Source organism: Ahaetulla prasina, chromosome 2 (genome assembly GCF_028640845.1).
Source record: "Ahaetulla prasina isolate Xishuangbanna chromosome 2, ASM2864084v1, whole genome shotgun sequence".
In the NCBI taxonomy this organism is placed as follows: domain Eukaryota; kingdom Metazoa; phylum Chordata; class Lepidosauria; order Squamata; family Colubridae; genus Ahaetulla; species Ahaetulla prasina.
In genome coordinates this window covers 268537468-268563536 of record NC_080540.1, presented here as the reverse complement: position 1 = coordinate 268563536, position 26069 = coordinate 268537468, and the positions used below count along the sequence as shown (strand labels likewise).

The 26069-nt window shown below is 36.2% G+C and overlaps 1 protein-coding gene across 1 annotated transcript in view; it reads right to left on the bottom strand.

Moving 5' to 3' along the window:
• Positions 1-26069, bottom strand: part of FCHO2 (FCH and mu domain containing endocytic adaptor 2) — an 83538-nt gene that overhangs the window by 34543 nt on the left and 22926 nt on the right. The window contains exons 7-15 of the mRNA XM_058168976.1: positions 25842-25940; positions 23818-23914; positions 18608-18652; positions 17211-17283; positions 14617-14641; positions 11685-11742; positions 10742-10920; positions 8006-8030; positions 4452-4494 (exon numbers count right to left, since the gene is read on the bottom strand). Coding sequence (XP_058024959.1) covers positions 4452-4494; positions 8006-8030; positions 10742-10920; positions 11685-11742; positions 14617-14641; positions 17211-17283; positions 18608-18652; positions 23818-23914; positions 25842-25940 — 644 coding nt within the window. The remainder of the gene's footprint in view (positions 1-4451; positions 4495-8005; positions 8031-10741; positions 10921-11684; positions 11743-14616; positions 14642-17210; positions 17284-18607; positions 18653-23817; positions 23915-25841; positions 25941-26069) is intronic.

Below are 26069 nucleotides of genomic sequence, written 5' to 3'. Positions count from 1 at the left end.
TGACTGTTCAGGCCAGATCCTTATTTAGCATAATGCATGAAAAAGAAAATAGGGTTTAAAAAAAATCAAAATTATACACACATACTTATACACACAAACTTTAGTCATTTGACCATATTAAAAATATAAAACTAGTATAAATATACAAGCAAATGCACAGAAAATAGGACATGTTCATAGTAAGTCTTCACAGTTACAGTTAACCCCTATCTGATCTAAACATTCCGTCCTCTTCAAAATGGCCTTTGTGCGATCTTACTAGTGATATATAGATTCATTCCCTTTAAAAAGCATAATCCAACCGGTAGTTGATGCTCCACAAATACATTTTTCCTTCCAATGAAACTTCACACATGCACTCAATGGGGGAAGCTGGCAGGAGTTCACAAATGGCAATCAAAAGACATCACACTTAATGACTGTGTGGGATTTGGTTAACAACCACAACTGCTGTTGTAAATCAGCGCGGCTATGTGACATCATGCTTTAGGACCATGTCACTTAATGACGGAATTCCCCATCCCAATTACCATTGTTAACTGAGGACTACTTGTAAAAGTTTTTGAAACTTTCTGATTTAGCATTTATTTTGAGAACATGAATGAGAATATATTTGATAACTATTATGAATCGCACACCTATTTCCAGAATGAAACCATTAGGCTGACTGAGTGAACAAAGAGAAGAAGAGCCAAGAAAGGGGAAAGTTACTGAATAATTATTGCTGTTGTTTCTTGACTGTTTATTGACTGGATGTTTTACTTCTACAGCTGCCTTGAATTGCAAGATAGACCTTTAAATTTAATAAAATAAAAAAATATGATCGAATTATAGAGAAGAACAATTTGAAGAAATAGAATTAATGCACAATTTTGGAAGAAGTAGATACTACAGGAAGAACAGCTGGGGCATATTTTTACTCTACATCACATTTCAGGAGAATTGATTTCAATAAATCAATCAATAAATTACTAGGAAGATTCTCAACTAGAGAAATCCTCAATATAAAGGAATCCAAAGGACTAGGAAATGTTCTCAAACACAGGTGTCCAAACTTTTGGCTTACCTGGGCCTCACTGAGTGAAGAGAAATTGTTTTCAGCTGCATATAAATATATAATATAGTTAACCTATATAAATCACAGAATAACGTTAAAGGTTTATGATTCTGTGGGGCCACATTATTAGCTGTCCAGGGCCGCATTTGGCCCATGGGCTGACATGTCTGATCTTAAAATAAGATACAGAAGCACATCATTCCAATGAGAAGAAAAACTTAAACATTGTGGGTGTTTAGGGATTTTAATCGAGTTAAGAGTTAAATGGGACATGTATAGGAAACGAAAGATGAATGATTACAATCATCAAGAAGTATACCAGCATGTAACTAACATGAGTAGAATGCCCAAAAGAATTTTGGGAATTTGGGCTTGCCAGAGAAGATAAAAGCAACAAAAAAGGCTCATTTACCTCTGTCCATAGAAGTAAGAAGAAACAGGCAAGGTTGGGCCTGATGTTTGGAGAATATGGTAGGACAGCAAAGGAACAGGGAGAAAGTAGAGTTCCTCAGCTAATACTTTGCTTCAGTCTTCTTCGCAGAGAACTGAGTTCAAATGGATCTAAGCAGAACAACTGACACAAGGAGTAAGTAAGTAAAGAGAAAATAAGCTACCTGGCTATCATGAACAATTTTAAGTTGCCAAGATCAGACCAGTTACACCTAAGAATGTTTAAAGAGGTTGAGATGTCATCTCTTTCTGACAGAGGTAAATGAGCCTTTTCTGTTGCTTCTATAATTGAAAGATCACAGAAGGCAGGCATTGTGCCAGAAGAATGGAGAAGGACAAATTGTGTCTTTAAAAAAATGAGGGGGAGGCAGAAGAGAACAAAAGCAGGAACTGCAATTATGGACTGATCAGCAAAACACTGATAACAGGCAAAGCTCTGGCAGGGACGATTAAGTAGCTAGTTTGTATATTTTTAGAAAAGATTGGTTAGAAAGAACCACCATGAGTGTATCAAGAACAAATCATAGTGTACCTTAATTTCGAGAAATCAATAGCAAAATATGCTATCTTTAGTTGGACACAAAATTACCTGAAAAATTGTAACAACAACAAGAACAATCACCCACACACATTTATATCAATGTTTAAGTTGGAAGTATTGGTCTTAGTTCTAAGTCATATACTGTTCAACATATTTTCAAAAGGCTTAGATGAAGGTTGCAGGCTCCCAAGATAGATGGACAACAAGCATTTGAAACAATATCAATTTTCAAGAAGATCTTAGCATGTTGGAACAGTGGGCATAAACCAACAAAATGGATTTAGAGTCAAGGAGTCAAATGCAAAGTCATTCATTGAAAAAAGTTTACAGAAGTCAAAGACACAAGTATAGGAATATGGGAAGCAATACATGCAAAAAAAAAAAAGGACCTGGACTTTGTAGTAGAACATAAATGGAACATGAACCTTCGATGTGACAAAGATACAAAAAGAAAACAAAGTTTAGGATGAATCAACAGATGCATAGTGCTAAGATCAAGATAAGTCATTATTCTGGATTCTAAATGTGATTTTCTCATGCAGAAGATAAGGGAGAATTGTTCAGACTATCTCCAATAAACAGGAGAAAAAACAAGGTGAACTGTTAGAGACCTTAATCTGTTGCAAACAGCTCTATTTCCAAGGGAAGAGCTCTTTTCCAATCAGCTGCAGTAAAGCAATGCCAGAATGAGTTCTCTTTCTCCCAAAATATACAATAAACTATCAATCATGGCATGGAAATTTATATTCACAAACAAATTTTAGAAAGAAGCTACTTTCAGAGCTACTGGCTATTAAAAAAAAGCCAATAAAATGCCCTCATTTGACATAATAGAATAGAGAAAAATGCAGAAAAGCTCCAGACCAGGGGTGTCAAACTCACGGTTTGTCACACAACATATTGGGACTCCCTTTGCTAAACCGGGTATGGTCGTGGCCAGCGTGTGACACATCTGGTCCATGGGCCAAAAGTTTGACACCCCTGCTCTAAACATTTGGAATTATGACATAAAAAGGATTTTTTCTCTTTTTCATTAGTTTAACAAGCAAAAGTAATTAGAGATACTATGCTATGGGGACTTAAGGAAACTGAGTAGAAAAGATAAAGCCCCACTTCCCTAGACAATGAAACCAGGGATGGAATGCCACCAAAACTCTAATTTATTTCTATAAAGAGCCAAGTACAGCTAGTCCTCAACTTATAAAATATTGTTTAATTAGCATTCAAAGTTTAAAACACATCTATTTATCTGCGCAGGACTGGATTAGATTTTAAAATTTAAATTGGTTTTAAATGGGTTTTATTATGTATATTGTTATTTTTAATTATTCGGCCATTTCTAATAAATTTTTTAACTGATGTTTTATTTTGTATTTATATGTATATTTTTAGTTGGCTGTGAACCGCCCTGAGTCCCTAGGGAGATAGGGCGGTATACAAATACGAAAAATAAAAAATAAATAAATAAAGTTACAACGGCACAAAAAAAAGTTATTTATGACACTGTTTTCACACTTGTGTCCATTGTAGCATCCCTACAGTCTTGTGATCAAACTTCTGGTGCTTGGCAACTGGCACGTGTTTACAATGGTTGCAGTGTCCTGGGGTCATGAGACTGTCATTTGCAATCTTCTTAGGGAGCTTCTGACAAGTCAATGGAGGAGCCAGATTCATTTAACATCTGCATGATTCACTTAACAACCATGGCACAAAAGGTCATAAAATGAGGCCTGACTCACTTAACAACTGTTTGGATCAGCAATGAAAATTTTGGGCTCAATTGTGATCGTAAGTCGGGACTACTTGTACAGACATACATAAAGAACCATATGTATGATTGAATAATAATATTGTTGTCACAGGGCTCTATATGATGTAAGTGTATTTGAAAACAATTCTTGTAATTGTTTATAATAAAAGTTTGCTATCTACAAAAGATATATATATATATATATTTATATTTATATTTATTTTAAACAGTGTTAAACTTATATTTTACACAGTGTAATGATTAATCACTATAACATAGCTAGTTATTTTTCATTGTATAATTATTATTATTCTGCTGGTATTGTAGTTTCCTGTATTTCAGTATGAAAATGATAAGCAAAGGTTAAAAAAAATAAATGTAAAATGTAACTCTATGTAAAATTACCAAATTCAGGTTACAAATGCTTTTTAAAAGGTAAACCAAAGCAGTACACATATATTTATTCTAATCTGAGCAAAAATTAACAACAAAACAGAATGAAGGATTGAAAAAATGAAAAAATCAAAAACATGTTTCCTAATGTCTAAACTGTAATGTTAACTTAAGCTGTGAATGCTACAAACTGGAAAAAATCTTGCAAAATAATGTTCAATGCCCTTCAAATAAACTTGAATATCAAATATGAAACTTACTCATTAGATGAAGCAGAAAACTTTGATTTTGTTAACTCTTCACCTATTTGAAAAGATATACTTGTTAAAAATATATTTAACAATAATATATTTTTAATATATTAAAACATAATATATTATATATTATAATATATAATAGTATATTAACAAAATCAGACAGGTTTTTATAAAAAGCACAATATCAATTGATAAAAGTGGAAACAAAAACTCATTCAAATGTTTAAGAAAAACTGATATGTGCTACAATTTAAATTATTTGGTTTTGCCATATTTTGCTGTGATATGTTTCCTATCTAATACAAATTCTCACTTGGGGGATATTCTAGGAACAAGAAGGTCAACACCAGATCCATCAGACCATCTAACTGTCCTGTTGAAAAGCAGCCCCCAAAATTAAAGAATTTGTTTTTTTCTTCTCCAGCAGATCTGATATTGTTTGATTACAATGTTAGATGTAATCATTTATAGTTTACCCATTACATGTCATAAATGCAACATATGTATGTATATAAGTTAAGTCGAAGAAATGGGATATAAAACAATGCAATAAATAAATAAAAGTTGAAAAAAATCTTTACATAACAGTTTTCCTGAAAGGCAATTTATTCTATATATTAATCTAAATGAAAGCTTTGACTTTTAGGTTGACAGATTCTGGGTTTATATGCAACATAGGCAATCTTTCAGATGTGTATTGAATTAGTGGTCACCCCTTGCTTATACGAACAAAAACCTCTGACTTTTCATATACTGCTGAACTACAATGCCCCAACAGATTCTGAAGAAACAATAAATTTCCTTGATATCCCAGGCCACATATGAAAATGGCAACAAATTGATTTTTAGTAGTTAATAAAGGAATTAACACCTTGAAAAAGAAAAAAAAATGTCTTAAATTACTATGTTGAAATATTTTTCCCCTTGGAAATTCAACACATAAATAGTATAGAAACTTTTGTATGGAACAAGGTGTAAATGAGATGTAGCTTTCAGACATTTGAAATTTTAAAAAATGATCAGTGGCTATGGAGAAAAGCATTCCAAAATTTTACCCCCCAAGCACTCTTATGGAAAAAATAGTTGGACATGACTTGGAATACTGGTGACTCTTCCATTAAACCCCTTCCATCCTCATCATTAACTCAGAACAGAGCGTATGCAGCCTGCCTCATGTTTCTCAACACACATGTAGAAAACACTGTATGATCAGAGTTAAACACATTTATACACACAATACACACATGCATCATGTATGCAAAGGATTCTGCTTAGTTCCTGAGGATTCTATATTTATTATATCTATATCTACCGTATATTTATATATAGTCTCTCTCTCTCTCTCTCACACACACCCCCCATATAAATGCAACAAGCTATTTAATTACTTAAGAGGGGGAAAATGGCTCCCATGGCCACTGCTGTTAAAGAATTGGAAAGAATTTTAGAAGCAATGTCCTGCATGCTCCCCCCTACTTAATTAAAAAGTACCTCTCTTGCCCATCCATTAGGAAAAATAGCAGCTACAAATATCAATGAAGAAAATGACAAAAATGTACCCTCAGGGTACATTTTGATCTGAATTTACCACTTCAGCAATGGCTTGGTGATCTGATCATAGATTCCAGTCCTGTCAAGTCTGGCTGTACATGGGATTGAACTTTTACCCCTTTGAATATGTAAGAGAATTTAAAATGTATAAGTTTTTCTTATCTGTTTTCTTTCCTGTTCTAATGAAGACTAATTATTTTATCAGATATAGCCTACTGGGTTTTAAGAAAATCATTTGAAAAATACATGTAGTTTTCTGCACATTTAAAGTGCTATAATTCATCATGATTTGAAGTAGTCTCTTTCTCAATTTGATATAGACATAAAAATTTATTGTGTAATACATATTCCATTGTCAGAATCTTCCAAAGTATCCTTTATGTAACCTAATATGACAGTGCCATTTCATTAACATGACAGTGCCATTTCATGAGGACCCAGATTGTTGGGGGGGCAATAAGTTGACTTTGTAAAAATATACAAATAGAATGAGACTATTGCCTTATACACTGTAAGCCGCCCTGAGTCTTCGGAGAAGGGCGGGATATAAATGTAAAACAAACAAACAAAAATATTAACAAATATTGTATTTTAGGTATATACAGGTAGTCCTTGAGTTATGACCATAATGGAGCCTGCCCATTATGATCGTAATGTTAAGTGAATGACATTAAATGAACAAAACCCACCCCTGCTCTCCCAAATGCATTTGTTAATTGAATGCACGAGTTGTTAAGTGCGCATGGGGTACCTCAGGGTGGAAAAGACCACAGGGGCCTAATGTGGGAACATATCCTTGCACGTGTTTCCCTTTTCTGCAAAAGCGGTTTTGCAAAGAGGGGGAGCATGCGGAAGGGCATACTCACACAATCCTGTAGGAAGGAGCAGTTTGTGTTGACTGTATGCCTTCCCTCCCCCACAATTAACTCTGCTAATGTAAGACTAGGGGAGCTAATAGTGGGTGGGGGGAAGCCGGAGAGGGAAGGCTAGCATCTAACGATGAAAGAAAAATAGCTTTGCCAGCATCTGAGAAAAAGATGGCTACTTTTCTGCCATGTGGCCCAGCCTGTTCTTCTTTCTTTCCTACCCTGACATCTTGAACTCTGGAGATCTTTGAAAGGTAAGTGAGCGATCTGTGATGAGGTGGGGAGGAGCATGTGGAAACCTGTGGCTAGCAAAGCAGGCCTAGTGCCTGTGGGGACACAGCAGGCAGGAAGAAGTGGAAATATGCAGGGGGCATGTTGCAGTGTCTATGTGTTCGGTCATAAGGGAGAACAACCATCAGGGTGTTGTAACATATGTAACTTTGGGACTAGGACGTAAGTACTTGGGGGTGGGGGTGTAATTTTTAACTATTGCTAAATAAACTGCCATAACTCTAGGACTGCCTATAACTATATTTTGAGTAAGTGGCAAAAGATATATCCTTTTAAAGTTACTCATGTTGGGGGAAAAAAACCTGTGTTGAGTACTCTCAATACAAAAGGAAATTCAATTCAACGCCATCACTCTGCTAAACAAATAATTCCCTCAACACTGTCAAACTATTTACTAAATCTGCACTACAATTAATTTTCTCATCGTTCCCATCACCCATCTCCTTCCACTTATGACTGTAACTTTGTTGCTTGTATCCTTACAATTTATATACTGTAATTGATTGTTTCCTGATTGCTTAACTGTAACCTATGACTATCATTAAGTTTTGTATCATTAAGTGTTAAATTTGTACCCTATGACTATCATTAAGTGTTGTAAGTATTGTACCTTGATGAAGGTATATTTTATGTACAATGAGAGCATATGCACCAAGACAAATTCCTTGTGCGTCCAATCACACTTGGCCAATAAAAAATTCTATTCTATTCTATTATCCTGCATTCACATTATTCATACATTTGCATACATACAAAAACATGGTTTACAAATCTATTTTCATAAAAAAGGACATTTAATCTGATAAAAACATAAGAAAAAAGTCACTGATAGTCACCAGACAAACTTACTAGATGCATTCCGGTTCATTTGTGCCTAAATGTAAAGTAATTGAAAAACAAATTTTAGTAAAAACATATATATATATATTTTTGTAAATTAAGGGAAAAGTTGAAGGCAGGAAATATTCCAAAGGCAATATCAAATAATAGCCTTAGCTAATATGAAAGACACATATAAATAAAACATATAGGATAAATGTTTAGGTTCTTAAATTTGGAACATCAGATAGCATCATTACCTCACAATTGTTTTATGCAATACAATCATCCCATCTTGGTAGCTTGACATTACTACAGAAGTCCTCCATTTTTTCTTAACTGAGTTTGTGAAGCTGGCAAATATTATTTCTAAATAATAAAAATAATAAATACAACTATGGATGATTTTTAAAAACCAGCTGGCACTCTATACTGAAAGCCAATTATTCTATATAATTCTATATAAAAGTGGTTTCAACCAGCCTCTGCATGGTGCTCTGAATTCTGAGCCTGCTGTAAAAAATGTGCAGTTAACAAATATGAAACTAAAAACATGGAAAAGATAAACAAAACAAATCATAATAGCAGCTTATTTGAAGTTGATATACAAATTCAATCCCTTGGTATGCGATATGAATTACTGAATGACCAATTAAAAATTACTGGAACCATTTTGCCTAAGGTTAGGTGTCTGTCATAATCGTTCCAAAAGCTGTCTTGGAAATGCAGCTTGTAAACAAGCCCCATCCTAGTTTTGACTTGGCAAAGATCTGGGACATTTTATTTTTTTAGTCTTAAACTTATAAGGAAGTTTTTAGCTCTAAGGTAAAAAGAACGGCAGAATTCAATGTTCAAATCATATTGAGCTTAAAGAAACATCAGGATGGTCACAGGTCAGTGCTTTTACACAGATGTTACATTCCATCTTTTATAGGTCTACGACTGGGAAGGTAGAACACTGATAATATCAAGAAAATGGTTGGCTTCTTTACAGCTCCTAAAACACTTCTGGCTGCTGTAAAATACTGCATTCTTTCCATGATCCCATTTCAGGCTTGGCAACCAGCTTATACTTAAAACTGATTGTAGTGTCCCATAGACATTTGACCCTGCAACATTTTTTGCTGATTTCCAGTGGTTTTTTTGCTGTTTTCTGGAATGTATTTTGACTTATGACTTGATTCACTTAATGACTGCTTTAAAAACAATCATAAAAACAAGGCCAGTCATATGGGTGCCTGATTTATGGCTTATGATCGGAATTGTGGTCCCAATTGTGGTTGTAGGTCAAGGACTATCTGTGAATCAAATCCTGTTCTTATGGTGTGAGACTAATTAGATTCCAGGTGTGAAAAATGTTGATAAAAGATTATACTAGGATTTCTTATTGTCTTATTATTAATTTATTATTACCAGGACAAACAATTTTACAATTTTCATGGCATAAAACTAGCTGGCAGATTTGAGCGAACTGTGTATTACAGAATGTTACAGTATATAAAATCAATTACAATATTCTAGCTACAATTCCTTATCAAGCAGCACGATACTGCTAATTAAATATAATTTAATACTTACAAGACTATGTCTCTGTTAGCATAGGAAATAAAATAAGGAAAACATAATTACACATAGTTTTGTACATGCTATATGTACAAAAGGATATTCTTTTCTAATTTTCAAGGCTGAAGCATCAAACCACAGTGTTAATAAAGTTTTAAAATATTTCTGTTAGTTTAATGGGAAATATTTTTTAAAAAACCTCATGGACCTAATAGTAGCACTTTTTGTTTGATTGCATTTTGTAACTGTTCTTTAACAAAGTGTTGTTCAAAGTTGCAACTATCCATCCTAGAGTAAATTTGGGCATCTAGAATCTACATTATCATGATGTTCCCACAATTTATATAAAGTTGAAAGTTTTAATAAAGTAGTCAGCACCATCTAACACAACAGTATTGGGTTTTATGGAGTTTTGAATATATGTTGTATATACTGTAAACCTCTAAGACTCCTTGATTAGGTTGTTTACAAATATTCAGCAATTAAGATAAATAAATAAATTGGAATCTATGAACTATTCTGGAACATCTTTCATTTCTTTCCCCTAGGAGAAATAAGATATCTGGGAGTTTCCCATATTTGCAACAGAACAAAAACCAATGGATAATGGGAGTGAAATATTGGTTGATAGAATGATTTTGCTTCCACCCTCTTGAAACAAATCAAATTTGCGGAGTTATTCAGGATCATCCCTACAAAGTGTAGGCTATTCTGTAACTGGCTATACTGATGAAAACTTGTTTCTCATATTTTAGATATAAAATAAATAACAACAAAAAATCAAGAAAATGTCTAGCTCTTGCATGTCACAAGTAGTTTAAATGTCTCTCTAGCTGAACATAATTAAAGCATCTGACTTCAAAATACAAATGATGCCAATTTGAATTAAACAACTACATGTTTATGATATAGGGCTGCATAAATCTGTAGAAAATAGGTTTAAATATTAGTAAAACTGTAAAACAGAACAGCTAACCTACTCAGCTGTACTGTTTCTTTCTTTGATGTTGTTTTTCTCACTCCTGTTTTGTATTCATATATGTTCCTTGAATGTAACATTAACTGCTCCATTCTTTCTCCTTAATAAAACATTCTAAAATATGATAAAAAGTTATGCCAAATGAGTTAACATTCCTATGAAAGTATTAACTATGGTATATTTTCTCTATTACTATATTAAATAGCCTATAAAAGTTTACTTACAGATATAGCTGGTGAAAGTGTGATGTTTCCTATTGATTCTTTTAATTCATCCAAAGAAGGCACTGTATAATGAGAACTACAGTCTGAATGCACGGGTTTGATTTCCACACGAAACTTTCTGGGTTCATCATCTTCAGAGTCAGAATCACTTGAGGAATAAAAGTGGTTTTCTTTGGCATGTTATTTGCAGTTAAGGAAAAGATTGAGTGATCAACTAATGCAGGGTTCCCAAGCACCACTATGACAAATGTATCCCAACCCACTGAATGAATAAAACTGATAATTCACTGGGGCTAGAGCTGAGGAATAAATTAATATACGCCTTTTATTTAATAAATCGTAGTCCATATATCATGAAAAAGAAAGGATGTCTTATTGCCTTATATCAGTTTTCCATAAAACTCGTCATAAAATACTGCAGCTTACGAAAGACTAGCAGGCTGTAAATTGCTTTTGGCAAATCTCACAATCAATGAAGCTGCACTGAGATAGCAGTACAGCACATCTCTTCTGTCCCTTCCAGCCTAGCACTGGATATCCCTCCCAATATTCTTGCAAAATCTGCTTCCTCACAGTGGTCGCTAATAGCTGTCTCTGCTGAACAAGGGTCAGAGTTCTGCATAAAACCCATCTCCCTCTAGACATTTTCACCCTTTCTTTTGAAAGGAAAAAGAATGTGCTAAAAAAAGGGAGGGGGAGAACAGGGTGAGGGAACTGTTCTGTTGTTCCCTATTCAGATCACTTATGTATCAAAGTGGTCAGCTTGTGAGGAAAACTTCATTATTTTGCAACCAGCACTCCTCCGTGGGGGTTGAGATCCACACTCTTGAGAATGCCAAGTTACTGGTAATTAATATTGTATCCAACTACTGCAGACAGAATGCTTTATAAAATCATTTAATGCTTCATATATGAAAATACGAAGTTTAATGACAACAAAGGATATTCTGACAATCTTTAGGTTTAATGCTATACCCCTCATCATCTACATCTGGAATGTTCTGGAAGGAAAAAAAACTTATTTTAAAATATGTTTCAGTAGAACCCATACTCAATAGAAACAGCTAAAATACTACATGGAAAACAGTTAAAATGCTATATAAAAAGACTACATGAAAACAGTTAACTAATTTAGTCTTGAAATGAAGACACCCTTCTCAAAGCAGAAATAGTGAGGGGCTAAGTACAACTCTCAAAATTAACCCCTCATAGCTTGGAAGTAACAATCTTTGCAGCATATCCATGACCTTTAACTGCCTCTTTAAGGCCTCATCCTGTTGCTTAATATCCTGGCAATTGTATAGTTTTTCTTATGAAAGTAATTATTTTATTTATTTTATTTGTTAAATTTATTTGACACCTATCTTGCAATGGCCTATTCTAGGCAGCTTACAATAATAAAAAAGAAGAAAAATGAAAAAAGTGCAAACAGAAATAAAATAGAATAAACAAACAATGACAAAGGAACACAATGAGAATAATAATCAAAAGGATGAGCAAAAGGATGGATGGGCGGAGAGGAGTGTGTGTGTATGTGGGGTGGGGGGAATCAAGTCTGCCATCAATCTAGCAGCCATCTCCAGCACGGAATTCCCTCATCTGGTCCCTAGGCCAAGTGGCAGAAGATAAGAGTAAATAAGAGTAAAATAAGAGTAAGAGTTAATAAGAGTTAATAAGAGTAAAATCTTTAAAGTAAGAGGGCAGTACCAGAGACACAGTCATTAGTGCAGTTCCTTGTAGGTTAGCCACCAAAGACAATCATCCTTTGATTTATGACTTGCAGGAAGAGGATTTTCTTGGCAAAAGTTATGTAAAATGTTTGAACATCAGAACATTCTTACTTTTCTTGTTGGAAGCTGGCTAGGAAGGTCGCCAATAATGACCACACGACCCCAGCATCTGTCATAAATACATGCCGGTTGCCAAGCACCAGAATGTTGATGGGGTGCTGTGGGGACTCTGTGACGGTCATAACATTCTTTTTTCTTACACGTTTTATACTTTATTAGTATTCTTTTTTCTTTAAGTTTAATTTGTATTACTTTTTATCATCATAATCAAAATCCTTAATAAAATATATATATAAAAAAGAAAGAAAACGTCTTAAAATTATATAGAAAATTGTTTTTATATTCTGAAACTGATACAGAATTAATATAGTGGGGTACATGGGAAATAATAAAATAAAAAGCTTACTGAACACATATATGAATGAATTTGTTTACTAATTATTAAACAAAGTTTAGTGAAACATCCAGATAAAAAAGTAAATATTGTAGGTTCATCCAAGTTATAGATCATGATAGTTGTCAAACCACTAATTGCATGTATGACATAATTCTAGTTTTATCAGTGGAACATACGTTTTCTAAACATAGATTTATATATTATTTTATGCAAGATCGCTTTCTAGTTCAAACTATACCTTGTTTCCCCCAAAATAAGACATTCCCTGATAATAAGCCCAATTGGACTTTTGAGCGCATGGCAATAAGGCCAAGTGCTTATTTCAGGGTTCAAAAAAATATAAGACAGGGTTGGTATGTATTCCCACAATAATCTTCTTAGAGCTGAGAACTTTGTTTATGGGGCTCAAATGAATTCCATAATTTTAATGTCACACTTTTTTTAACCATTTAGTAACTATGTTTTAGAAAATGATCAAAGATACTTAAAATATATACAGTTGATCAAAACTGTATTTTATACAGGATAAAGTGTTATTCAAATAGCATGTGGATTAATCTTAAATTGCTTGGAAAGTGTATGTGATTCTTTTATTGTTGGAACTACAATACTGGCACTGACACTAAGTTTAAAATGGCACTTACACTAATACAAAAGGAGATTGGAATGTAATACAGTGCTGAGAGATGCCTAAGTCACTTCATTAAACACTATTACACAGTTATGACTAAAACTTAAGGTAAGATATGTGATCACATTGCATAGCAATGGCACTCCCATCAGCTCCCATTGTTATTAAGTGGGCACTACATAGGTTGCTAACTGAGGACCTTACACGACCATGACTTGGTATGAGAATTTGCACGTACCTGCTTGCACCCCTGAAACTGTATTCCTACACAGCTGAAATTGTGTCCTAAGCAAGCAGGTCAACTGGCAAGAGCTACATGTGGCAGATCTACACAACAAAATATGGGCAGGCAGGTGATGCCATGGGCTGGTGAATACCGCAAGCAGGTGCACAGAATATGGGTGGTCAGGCGCTATGGAGTACAAGTCCTCATGCTGCTGTGGGAGCAAAAGCAGCAGGAGCTTTTATACAACTGTAAATGTACACAACTCTGCTTATTGCAAATGATGATCACATGACTGCGGATGCTCTAACACTTGTATTTGTGAGCCAGTTGCCCATTGCCTGAATCGCAATCAGGGGACCATGGGGACACTGCAATGGCTGCAACTTCAAGGACTGGCTGTAAGTCCCCCTTGTTCAGTACTCTAGTAATTTCGAGCAGTTACTGTAATGTTGCTTCAGAAAATTCTGCCTATTTGCCATCTTGAGTTAAATTCTGATAAATAGCCAAAAATAGTTAGAAAGAAAACAGATGATAAAACTGTCACTTCCTTGAACTGTTTTATTATAACTGAAATTATTCACATACACCAAAGGTGCATTTTCAAAACCCACTTTCTAGGGTTTTTTTGAAGATGTTTCGGTCTGAAGAAGCTTCTTGGATGAGAAGCGAAATGTCTTTAAAGAAAAACCAGAAAGTCCAGTTGCCTCTTGAAAAAGCACCTTTAGGACAACCATGATCTGGATTACTGAGAATCTCCATTGACTTCATTCATTCATGCATTCATTCATACACTCATACAAACACACACTCATATTATTCATATATACTTACTACTGAATCTGCATCGGGACATTCTCTGTAAAAAAAAAGCACATACCAATAAATCAGATAATTGTTCTAAATATATGAATTGTCTAACTTTATTTTTCTATATATATAACCTCTTATTATTTCTAAAAGTCTTTAAAAGCAAAAGCTCTTGACATTTTACAATAAGAATTATTTTTATTTATTATTATATTTGTATACTGTCCTTCTCCCGAAGGACTCAGGGCGGTTCACAGCCAATAAAAAACAACAGAAAACATATAATACATATAAAACAGCTAAAAACAGTATAGAAAAATTATTCAATTGATGGCCTAAAACTTTTAAATACAAATTTAAAACCCCGTTTAAAACCCCTGATTTAAAACCCCAATTTAAAACTATATTCACGCTAGTCCTGCTCTTCGAAACAACAACGTCTTCAGCTCGCGGCGGAAGGTCCGGAGGTCGGGGAGTTGACGAAGCCCCAGAGGGAGCTCGTTCCAGAGGGTAGGCGCCCCCAGAGAAGGCCCTCCCCCTGGAGATCGCCAGCCAACATTGTTTAGCTGACGGTATCCGGAGGAGGCCCTCTCTGTGAGAGCGCACTGGTTGGTGAGAGGCTACTGGTGGCAGTAGGCGGTCCCGTAAATATCCCAGCCCTAAGCCATGGAGCGCTTTAAAGGTGATAACAAGTACCTTGAAGTGAACCCGGAAGACCACCGGGAGCCAGTGCAGACTGCGCAGGAGGGGTGTTACGCGGGAGCCACAAGGTGCTCCCTCTATCACCCGCGCAGCCGCATTCTGGACCAGTTGGAGTCTCCGGGTACCCTTCAAGGGGAGCCCCATGTAGAGAGCATTGCAGTAGTCCAGGCGGGATGTAACAAGGGCATGAGCGACCGTGCATAAGGAAGCCCGATCCAGAAAGGGGCGTAACTGGCGTATCAGGCGAACCTGATGAAAAGCTCCCCTGGCGACGGCCGTCATATGATCTTCTAAAGACAGCCGTACATCCAGGAGGACGGCCAGATTGCGAACCCTTTCCGTGGGGGCCAATAGCTCACCCCCAATGGTCAGCGATGGAATTAGCTGACTGTACCGGGCCGCCGGCATCCACAGCCACTCGGTCTTGGTGGGATTGAGTCTGAGTCTGTTCCTCCCCATCCAGACCCGTACGGCTTCCAGGCACTGGGACATCACTTCAACAGCCTCGTTGGGGTGGTTAGGGGTGGAAATATACAGCTGAGTATCATCAGCGTATAGATGACAACTCACCCCAAGACCACAGATGATCTCACCCAGCGGCTTCATATAGATGTTGAACAGAAGAGGCGAGAGAACCGACCCTTGCGGCACCCCACATAAGAGGCACCTCGGGGCTGATCTCTGCCCTCTGTCAACACAGTCTGTGACCGGTCGGAGAGGTAGGAGGAAAACCACCGATGAACAGTGCCCCCCACTCCAAGTCCCCCGAGCCGGCGCAGCAGGATACCATGGTCGATGGTATCAAAAGCCGCTGAGAGATCTAATAGGACCAGGACAGAGGAACAACCTCTGTCCCGAGCCCTCCAGAGATCATCAACCAACGCGACCAAGGCTGTTTCCGTGCTGTAACCAGGCCGGAAACCGGACTGGAACGGATTAAGATAGACAGTTTCATCCAGGTACTGGGGTAACTGTCGTGCAACCACACTCTCAACAACCTTCGCCACAAAGCGAAGGTTGGAGACAGGACGATAATTTGCTAAAATAGCTGGGTCCAGGGAAGGCTTCTTGAGGAGGGGCCTCACCACCGCCTCTTTCAAGGTGGTAGGGAAAACACCCTCCATCAAAGAAGCGTTCACAATTTTCTGGAGCCAGCCTCGTGTCACCTCCCGGGTGGCCAGTACCAACCAGGAGGGACACGGGTCCAATAAACATGTGGTCGCATTCAATCCCCCCATTAACCTGTCCATGTCCTCAGGAGCCACAGAATCAAACTCATCCCAGATAGTAACACCAAGACCTGCCTCCCCCACCCCGCCCGGATCTACCCAATCTGTGTCCAACCCTTCCCGAATCTGAGCGATTTTATCAAACAGATATTGTCCAAATTCCTCAGCTCGACCCTTTAAGGGATCCCTACCACTCCCTGATGGAGGAGCGAGCGGGTCACTCTAAACAGGGCAGCCGGGCGGTTATCTGCTGATGCAATGAGGTTGGAAAAATACTCCCATTTTGCCACCCTCATCACCACTAGATAGGTCCGAATTTGAGACCTAACTAGTGTCCGGTCAGATTCGGAGCGGCTGGCCCTCCAGATACTCTCTAGGTGTCTTCTCCGGCGCTCCATCTCCCTCAGCCCCTCGGAGTACCAAGGGGCTAAACGAGATCGGCACCGGGTCAGAGGCCGCAAAGGCACGACTCGATCTAGAGCACCAGCCGCCGCCCGATCCCAGGCGGCGACCAGAGTTCCAGCCGAGTTGTGGGCTAAATCCTCAGGGAATGGCCCAAGCTCCATCTAGAACCTTCCAGGGTCCATCAGGCGCCTGGGACAGAACCAGCGAGTCGGTATTAATTATAAAATAATTTGTGTGCTTTTATTATAACATTTTTTATATTTTTGTCTGAAACATACTTACATAGATTCTGGATCTTTTTCCTTCTTAATAATCCCTGACAATCCAAAATGCTTTCTTTTTCTTGGCTTTATTCCTGCAAGTAATTATTATTAGATAGAAATTAAAAAGTACATTATTCAGCATACATTGAAATAATGCACTTGTGTAGCAAATATGAAGATAATTTATTTCATGAGATTACCATATGTCATTACACCAGCACTGCCAATAAATTGGAATACTTATACATTGGACTACTTAGTCCATTAAAATTAAATCATTTAATGTTTTTATTCTTCAACATGGCTCTGAATCAAGATTTCTGCTTATATCCAGGGTACTTAAACATTGTATTTGCCATGAGCCCATAAAATTTCAAATGACTTGTGTGACATGTGTCATCTTTGTTAAATCTGTCAAGTTAAATTCAACTTGATCTGCTTGGTCAAATTGAATGGCAGCTTATCCAGTGCAATCCCCACCTGTTAATATTTGCTTACAAACTTTTCAGGGAATCAAAACCCATGTTTAGGTCTGGGGATTAGGCCTCTCAATATTGTTCTGGTTCTGATCAAAAGGAAATTGAGTTAAGTGATATCAGTAGGCTTTGAGTTAGGCTGGCTGGAGTCCCTTGTCAGGTGCATAGCATGTTGTTGATCAGATATGCCACCTTTGTTATTCTTATGTTTTGTACTTTTTTGTTCCATTTTTTTTTTTGGCTGTCTGCTGTCTAGAACCAATTGAAATTGGACGGCATCGACACTGAATAAACAACAATAATAATAAATTTATGTTAACACCATCCTAGCATGTACTTAACTTTCCCAATTTGTTAAACAGCTCATACATCAAGGTTTTTATCTAAGGCAGGGGTGTCAAATTCAAGGCCCGGGAGCCGGATCTGGCCCATGGAGTGCTTAGATCTGGGCCGTGGGCCCGCCCTGCAAATAGCGAAGGACCGGCCCATATTGCCTCTGCCAGCAAAAACGGAGCTCGGGAGAGCCATGTGCGGCCTGCCCGGGTTCCGTTTTCAGCTGCAATGGCCTCCTGCAGCCCTCTGCCAACAAAAATGGAGTGCAGGGAGACTGCACGCGACTTGCCCGTACTCCATTTTCAGCCGCAACAGCTGCCTTCAGCCTTCTGCCAGCAAAAACGGAGCCTGGGCACTTTTTGTTGCTTCTCATATGACCATATAAAGCAATCTGTGGCTCACAACTGATCCTGTTAAATCGAAAAAGACATAATATGTTCACAACTGATCCTGTTAAATCAAAAAAGACATAATATGTTCATCTTCAGGTATTTCACTTAATATTTTAACATAGATTATTCCTAATGATTATCAAAAAGAACCTATATTGGATGTTTTAAATCATTGTACATGTTTTCAATCATTTTTACAATGAAGAAAAACTTACCCTCAACTGCGCTGGCTGTATTACATTCTTCAAATTCAATTAGTCCTGAAAACAAGAGAAAAACATTACTCTTTAGGTAATTCTTTTGTGTTATGCAGTAGTATATTATTGCTTGTCCATAAAATGCCAAATAGCATAGTAGTATTCAATAGCTACCTTGGAGTGGAATTCCTGTTTGTAGGAAGGACATATTTAAGGATCAAAAACAGCACCTGTATGTGTGTGTATATACAGAAACATATACATACACATGCAAGCTCTTGTGTCAAGGTTAGAGAGACCAAAAATCTGGGCAAATCTCAGAGACAGTCTGAGCCAGATCTTAGTAATATCGAAACAGAACAGACCTGGAAGGCATGTATTAGCTTAAAATTTAGTTCCCATTTTAAAAAAAAAAGGGGGGGAGGCGGGAGAGGATGGATCCAGGAAACTACAGACGTATCAGTCTTACATCAATACCTGGGTAGATTCTGGAAAAGATAATCTAGCAATGAATCTGTGAACACCTAGAGGCAAGCAAAGTCATAACCAAAAGCCAATATGGGTTTGTCAAAAACAGATCATGCCAGACAAATCTTACTGCATTCTTTGACAAAATAACAAAATTAGTGGATCAGAAAAATGTTGTTGATATAATTTACTTGGACTTCAGTAAGGCATCTGATAATGTGGACTATAACCTACTACTTCCTAAAATAGAAAAATGTGGATTAGACAACATCACCACCAGATAGATTGGTAATTGATTGACCAACTACATTCAACGTATGTGTAGTCCTCAATGTTTTTATGTACACTGAGAGCATATGCACCAAGACAAATTCCTTGTGTGTCCAATCACACTTGGCCAATAAAGAATTCTATTCTATTCTATTCTATTCTATTCTATTCTATTCTATTCTATTCTATTCTATTCTATTCTATTCTATTCTACTCTACTCTACTCTACTCTATTCTATTCAATGGAACTGCAACTACATGGAGGGAAGTATGCAGTGGGGCACCCAAGGGCTCTATCTTAGGCCCAGTACTCTTCAAAATTTCCTCAATGATTTAGATGAGTGGGTAGATGGGGAACTCATCAAATTTGGAGTTGAATCCACTACCACAGGAATGGTATTTTATCATCAAAAACCTAAGGCCAAGATCACCAGTGATCCTTCTGAAGAAACTTTTTTTTCTGCTTGTACTTATTTGAAGCCCCAGAATTCACCTCATTGAATCAACAGAAAAGTATAATCAAATCACCCCACAATTAATACATTTATAATAGTTACTGACATTATATATAAATGTAAAAGAATATTATACAATACCGTATATTTAAATGTTTTAAAGAATTAAGATAGCTAGGCTGCTGGCAAGAGTCATTGAATACGTAACTCTGTAAAGATTTAAAAAGATAAAGACACTCTTCAAACTGAGCTTGACTCCTGGTGACTACATAGACAGATCAGTGTTGTTTTTTGCATTAATATTAAGGATACCATCTTCTTCTGACTATTCTTCCTACTTCTGAGTTGTCTATAGCCTTGGGATTCCTTGGTAGTCTTCCATTCAAGTACTAACCACAGACCCAACTCTACTAAGCTTCCAAGAAGAGACAAGGTTGGCCACATGCTGCCATCTATTGAACGCTCAGATAAATTTACACAACTCCAAACTGATTCCCCAGTTGAGTTCTATATGCATTAAATTCAATCATATGTATAAACAAAAGCAGCCTTGTCATTTAAATGGTGAAAATTAGATGGCTACAGTATAATATAGATTTTCAAGAGGATAAACAAATACAAATTAAGTCACTGACCCATCAGCATCATTATCATCATCCATCTAAATAGGAACCTTCTAATTATTTTAAATATGGGAACAGAGCCAAATCTATTTTGAAGTTCTTATGGTATGTTTTGTTTTACAACAGAAATGTTCAGCACTAAAGGAACAATAAGAAGTCTTGAAAATTCACAGATCTCATAAGTCACCTGTCACTTAATCAGTAACAGCTCTGAAACAGTTTGGTTTGAGAATGGGGTCATGGCAGGTCAACTGATACAACTGAAATACTCAGTTCAAATTAGACCAGTTAGAACATGTATCAAATATGTAAATAGAAAAAGAAAGAAAATAATGGATGCCGAAAAAATTTAATTGGTGAACCGTTCTTGAATATTCTTAAAATGCATCAATAATAGCAAAAACTTTAGGATTTCTAAACAATCACAAATCAAAGTGAAATACATTTAGCAAATATCAACTTGTAGGACTATTTTCAAAAGCAATCCTTACTTAAAAATAACATAAGTACTTCTTCATACATGTAAGAAAACTGAATGGCTGGTTTTAGAGTAAAACAAAAGATTCCCTTCCCTGCCCCCATCTCCTAGTAGGAAGTCATGCATGAAAGGAGGACAATTTTCTCAAAACTACATATGCCTCACATGGTGCTTCAAAACCGCAAAGCTTTGCGTGTCTGGCTCAGTGCCAGTTGACAGCTCAGCTGGAAATCAATGCACATTCTATCCCTCTTGCAACATGTCACTTTTGAATTGTTTCTGCAGTAGAAAGTTTATTCAACCTCTTTCTCAAATGCAGTGGACCGACCATCATTCTGCTATTTAATCATAGTCGAACAAGTTATTTTTTTGACAGCACTAAAGCCGGAGTGCAATTCCTAATGAACAGCTTGATACAAGTGGAATTTCAACTGTTTTAGTCTCAATTAATTTTGCTGTCAAAACAAATGACTGTTCCTAGTGTTTAGATGTAAAAGCTCAATCACAAAGGTTAATTTTGCATTATAAACACATACACAATCTTTCTGTTACTAACTCCTCATGCCACTTCATATTTAACATTCAATACAAATATTGAAAACTGAAGTTAAGAGAAATACTGCTAAGTAAAAACCAAAACCATTGCTAAATGTACAATTATTCAATGTATATTCACATAATCACGATATAATTAGTTATTGAAAAAGTTGGCATATGAACAATATCATTTATATTATAAAATATTTAATAATGTATGAAAAGACAAAGGGGTCCTAACCATACTATAAATCCATTAACATTTCTTCAGACTTTTTCTTTTGGATTAAGACACTGGTTTTCACTATTTTAGAAACCTAAAAAGTCATGTTCAGTTTATATAATTCCTTAATAAAAAAAGTTTTATTTACAAAAAAAGTTTCATAGAACTTATGAGTTGTATTAGTCAATATGTTGCAAAAATACTTTTGTGAAGTAACAAAAATATTTTTGCAGTAAAAATATGCACTGAACTTGGGCAAAATAGGACACTATTTTCACAACATGCATCTTACTGCATGATTTTCACAACATGCAGCCTACTCAACACTCTCGCGTGGCTTGTGGATTATTTTTTTAAAAAAATTCAACGAATCTACTGTTGCCAAATGTCACCATCACAGCCTAATTTTCCCAGCTATCTTCATCCTAAAAAATCAATACCAACAGGTGCCTCTAATATCTCAATGCTTCATTAACATTGCTAATCAGCATGCCAGATATTCCTTTATGGCCCACTATTATTTTTAATATATTAATGTGGGCCTTTTCCTTCTACCAGTTCAGCCTGTTCTAGGATGAGAAAATATGTCTTATTAAAAATATGTTTTTATACTATATAGCTCCCACTCCAAGAAACAGAATTTAAACTGGAATTGTTTAGATTAGTCCATTAGCATTTCACTTCTAGCTGCCAGCTTCAAAATAACGCGCGCCCCCCTTCCCCGCCCCCTAGTACCACCACCACCACCACCCTGTGTTCCTTAGTACCTACTGGTTTTGAAACACTCTTCATGAATTATTAGACCTATCTACTCTGCCTCTACTCAACTTATAACCAAGTCATTTAACCTAAGCCTAAACTCAGCCTACTTAGGACTCAGTTCTGAAATTCTGACGGGCGGCCTTTCCCTTCCCCCAGTCAAGTGGTTGCATGTTGGGTGTTTTGCAACCAGCCTGCAATTACAGTTTTTTGCTGTGTCCTGCAATCATAGGACGGCAGGAAAGAAGGAAGACATATTTTGAGTCTATTTTTCTACACAATAAACTCATTAGTTTCCAGACTCAATAAAATATGTTTAAATTAAAGAACATAAAGTGGATTTTTAAATTAAATGTAAATGTTAATTTTATCTAGCCTGGATATAGGTACATTAAAAGTTGCTCTTAAGACTAAGCCAATTTCATTTGAGGTAAATTGAATTAAAGGAGGATTGTCAGTGTAAAAAGTATCAAGTTCAACTGTTTCTTAAAAATGAATTTTAACAGTTTAGCAATCCCTAAATTTTATTTTTTAAGTAGAATTATACACATGTAGAAAGTATATTTTATTTGTTCATTCAATTTATATGGCTGCCCATCTGAAATATATGACTCTCAATGGCTTACAACACTTAAAACACTACATAAAACAGTTAGTTTGGTGTAGTGGTTAAGGCATCAAGCTAGAAACAGAAATTGGGAGTTCTAGTTCCATCTTCGGGCCAAGCCTGCAAGGTAACTTTGGGCCAGTCACTTTCTCTTAGCCCTAAGAAGACAACAAAGGCATACTGCTTCCAAAATTTTGCCAAGTAAACTGTAAGGATTAGCCCAGGTAGACACCATGAGTCAACACTGACTTGTAGGTCCTGAATGAATGAATGAATCAAATCAATCAATCAATCAAAAGAATGACTAAATGAACAAAACTCCCTTTTAGTCCCTATTTTTGTGTAGAGTTGGTATGAATGTATGGACCTGAGCATTTACTAGCCAGATGTACTTCCTGACAATCACATGGAGTTTGCAGCAGACATTCTTTCTTTGCGTCCTAGGAGAGAAACATCTAACACTACCTAGGATTGAACTCTCAACCTTCTGAGTGGGGGGCGAGTGGTCTTCACTACCACACTGCTTGAATGAATGAACAAAGGGTATTATAAAAACCGTATAACATCAGCAACAGTCAAAGTCAAAGTTTAAGAAACCAACAACTACAATCAATATAACCATTGAACAGATTTTATTGAACATATTTTATATTGTTTATTGAACAGATTTTATATTGTTCAATATAACCATTGAACAGATTTTATTGTGCATCTGGATCAAAGCTGAATGGCAAAACCTTGCCTTCAATGGCTTTAAGAAAGCTATTTTAAAAAGAATATGGGAAAAAAACCCCAAACAAAAACTCACCAGGTCTGTCTTTGCCTGTGCCTTTTAACTCAGCAAATTTTTGTATCAGACTTTCAACTGTTGTGTTTGCCATGTTATTTCTAAATTCTTCATGGACCTTTCAAGAAAAAAATAGTTTAACTGAAGATTATTGAGCAATTTTAATACTGCAGAAGTTTAAAAATGAAAGAGAAAGGCTTTATAGCAGGTGTGTCCAACCCATGGCCCATGGGCTGCATGCAGCCCTGGACAGCTAGTAATGGGGCCCCACAAGATAATAATGAATATAAAAAATAAACAAAATGCTATTTAGATACATTAACTATATTATATATATTTATATGCAGCCGAAGACAGTTTTTCACTCAATGCAGCCCAGGCAAGCTAATAGGTTATAGTAATCGAATATGAATGATTTATTCAGAGAAATGGTCTCTGCAAATATTCTGAATTTAAGGTATTTCGACTTCAGTTTTTTGCAGTCTCTATGAAAGACAGAGCCAGGCAACTTCATTCTCCATTTTTTGTAATATATTATTTTTCTTTTAATCATTAACTTTTGTTTTCTCTTGTAACTTTGAGTGATGGCTTCCATTTTGTATCTTTTTCTGTATCCTTGCTATTTAACTTACCGTATTTTTTGGACTATAAGATGCACCAAAGTATAAAACGCACCAAGATTTCGAAGAAGTAAACAAGAAAAAAAAGTTTTTCCCCTCCCCAGCCCCCAAGAGCACTCTGCAGGCCTCCCAAACCCTCTGTGTGTCCCATTTTTGCAAAAAACAGGCCCATTTTTTGCAAAAACAGGATGCGCAGAGGGTTTGGGAGGCCTGCAGAGTGCTCCTGGGGGCTGGGAAGGGCAGAAAAGCAACACGTGGGGGGTTTGGGAGGCCAAAAACCGAGTCCGTTTTTCGCAAAAATGCGGCATGCAAAAGGTTTGGGAGGCCTGCAGAGTGCTCCTGGGGGCTGGGGAGGGCAAAAAAGCCCCCATTTTTGCGAAAACGGGCCCATTTTTGGCCTCCCGATCCCTTCATGTGTTGTATTTTTGCCCTCCCTGGACCCCAGGAGCACTCTGCAGGCCTCCCAAACCCTCTGCGCATACTGTTTTTGCGAAAAACGGGCCTGTTTTTGGAGACATGCCAGGTTTCGGGAGGCAAAAATGGCTGCATTCGGTGTATAAGACACACCAACATTTCCACCCTTTTAGGATGGAAGAAAGTGCGTCTTATACTCTGAAAAATACGGCAATTCAAACTTTTTTTCCCAGTTGTTATTTCTCTCTTCATCTTTATAAACCTTTTTGATTTCTCCTTTTGTGGAGGTCAACATTTTTCAATTTCTCTAAGTACTCTTGAATATTTTATATAATTGGGAACTTTTCTCTTGACATGGAAATCTTCCAAGAATTCTAAAAATGCTATAGTATTTGATAGAAGTAATTTTTTGGCCCAAGTATTTAGAAAGGTTAATTTAGCTAAATAGATATGGGTTAAATATGTTTTTGCTTATTTGTAGTTATAATTAATATGAGGCAGCAGCTTCATTTCCCATGTTTGTATGATTGTATGATGAAAGTTTATTTTATGCCATATTTTCACTTATAGATAGAAAATTTCCCAGTGATCCAAAGGGAAGAACCACATGCTGGCTTCTGTCTCAGATGTTCTCTAAATATAATCAAGAAGCAGTCACTAGTATTGCAACAACCAGAAATATAAAAAATTAATTATGCCTTTGAGAAAAATGCATTATTCACATTATACTATTATTTATTGATAAAATATTTGCTCCATATGTAAACTTTCTTCTTCTTATTCTAGATACAAAAATATTTAAATTTAAAATATTTGTACATTGTATGATAAAAATATAATACAATATTTATATTTAATGCAATATTTAAAAACTGCATTACACTTATACTATTAAATCTTTCCAAATAATTTCAAACAAATATTAAATACGAACCTTGATAAGATGGCAGTTCAGATATGAAAGACTCTTCAATTCAGAATATGATTAATGAAATACAATCAATGACTCACCTCTCCAATCTGTAAATGAATTTCATTTATTGTAATTGAAAAACATTCTATAATTTCCTTCATATGGAAGAGATGCATTTCTTCAATATCTTGAAATTTCTGTAATATAAAAAGATTTTAATTTAACGCCAATGAAAAAGATTTATGATCAACAATTCTTCTCAAAAAGAACATTAATGCAGATTTAAAAATGTCTCTGGAGTTAGGATTTATGTGCAAACGTTTCCT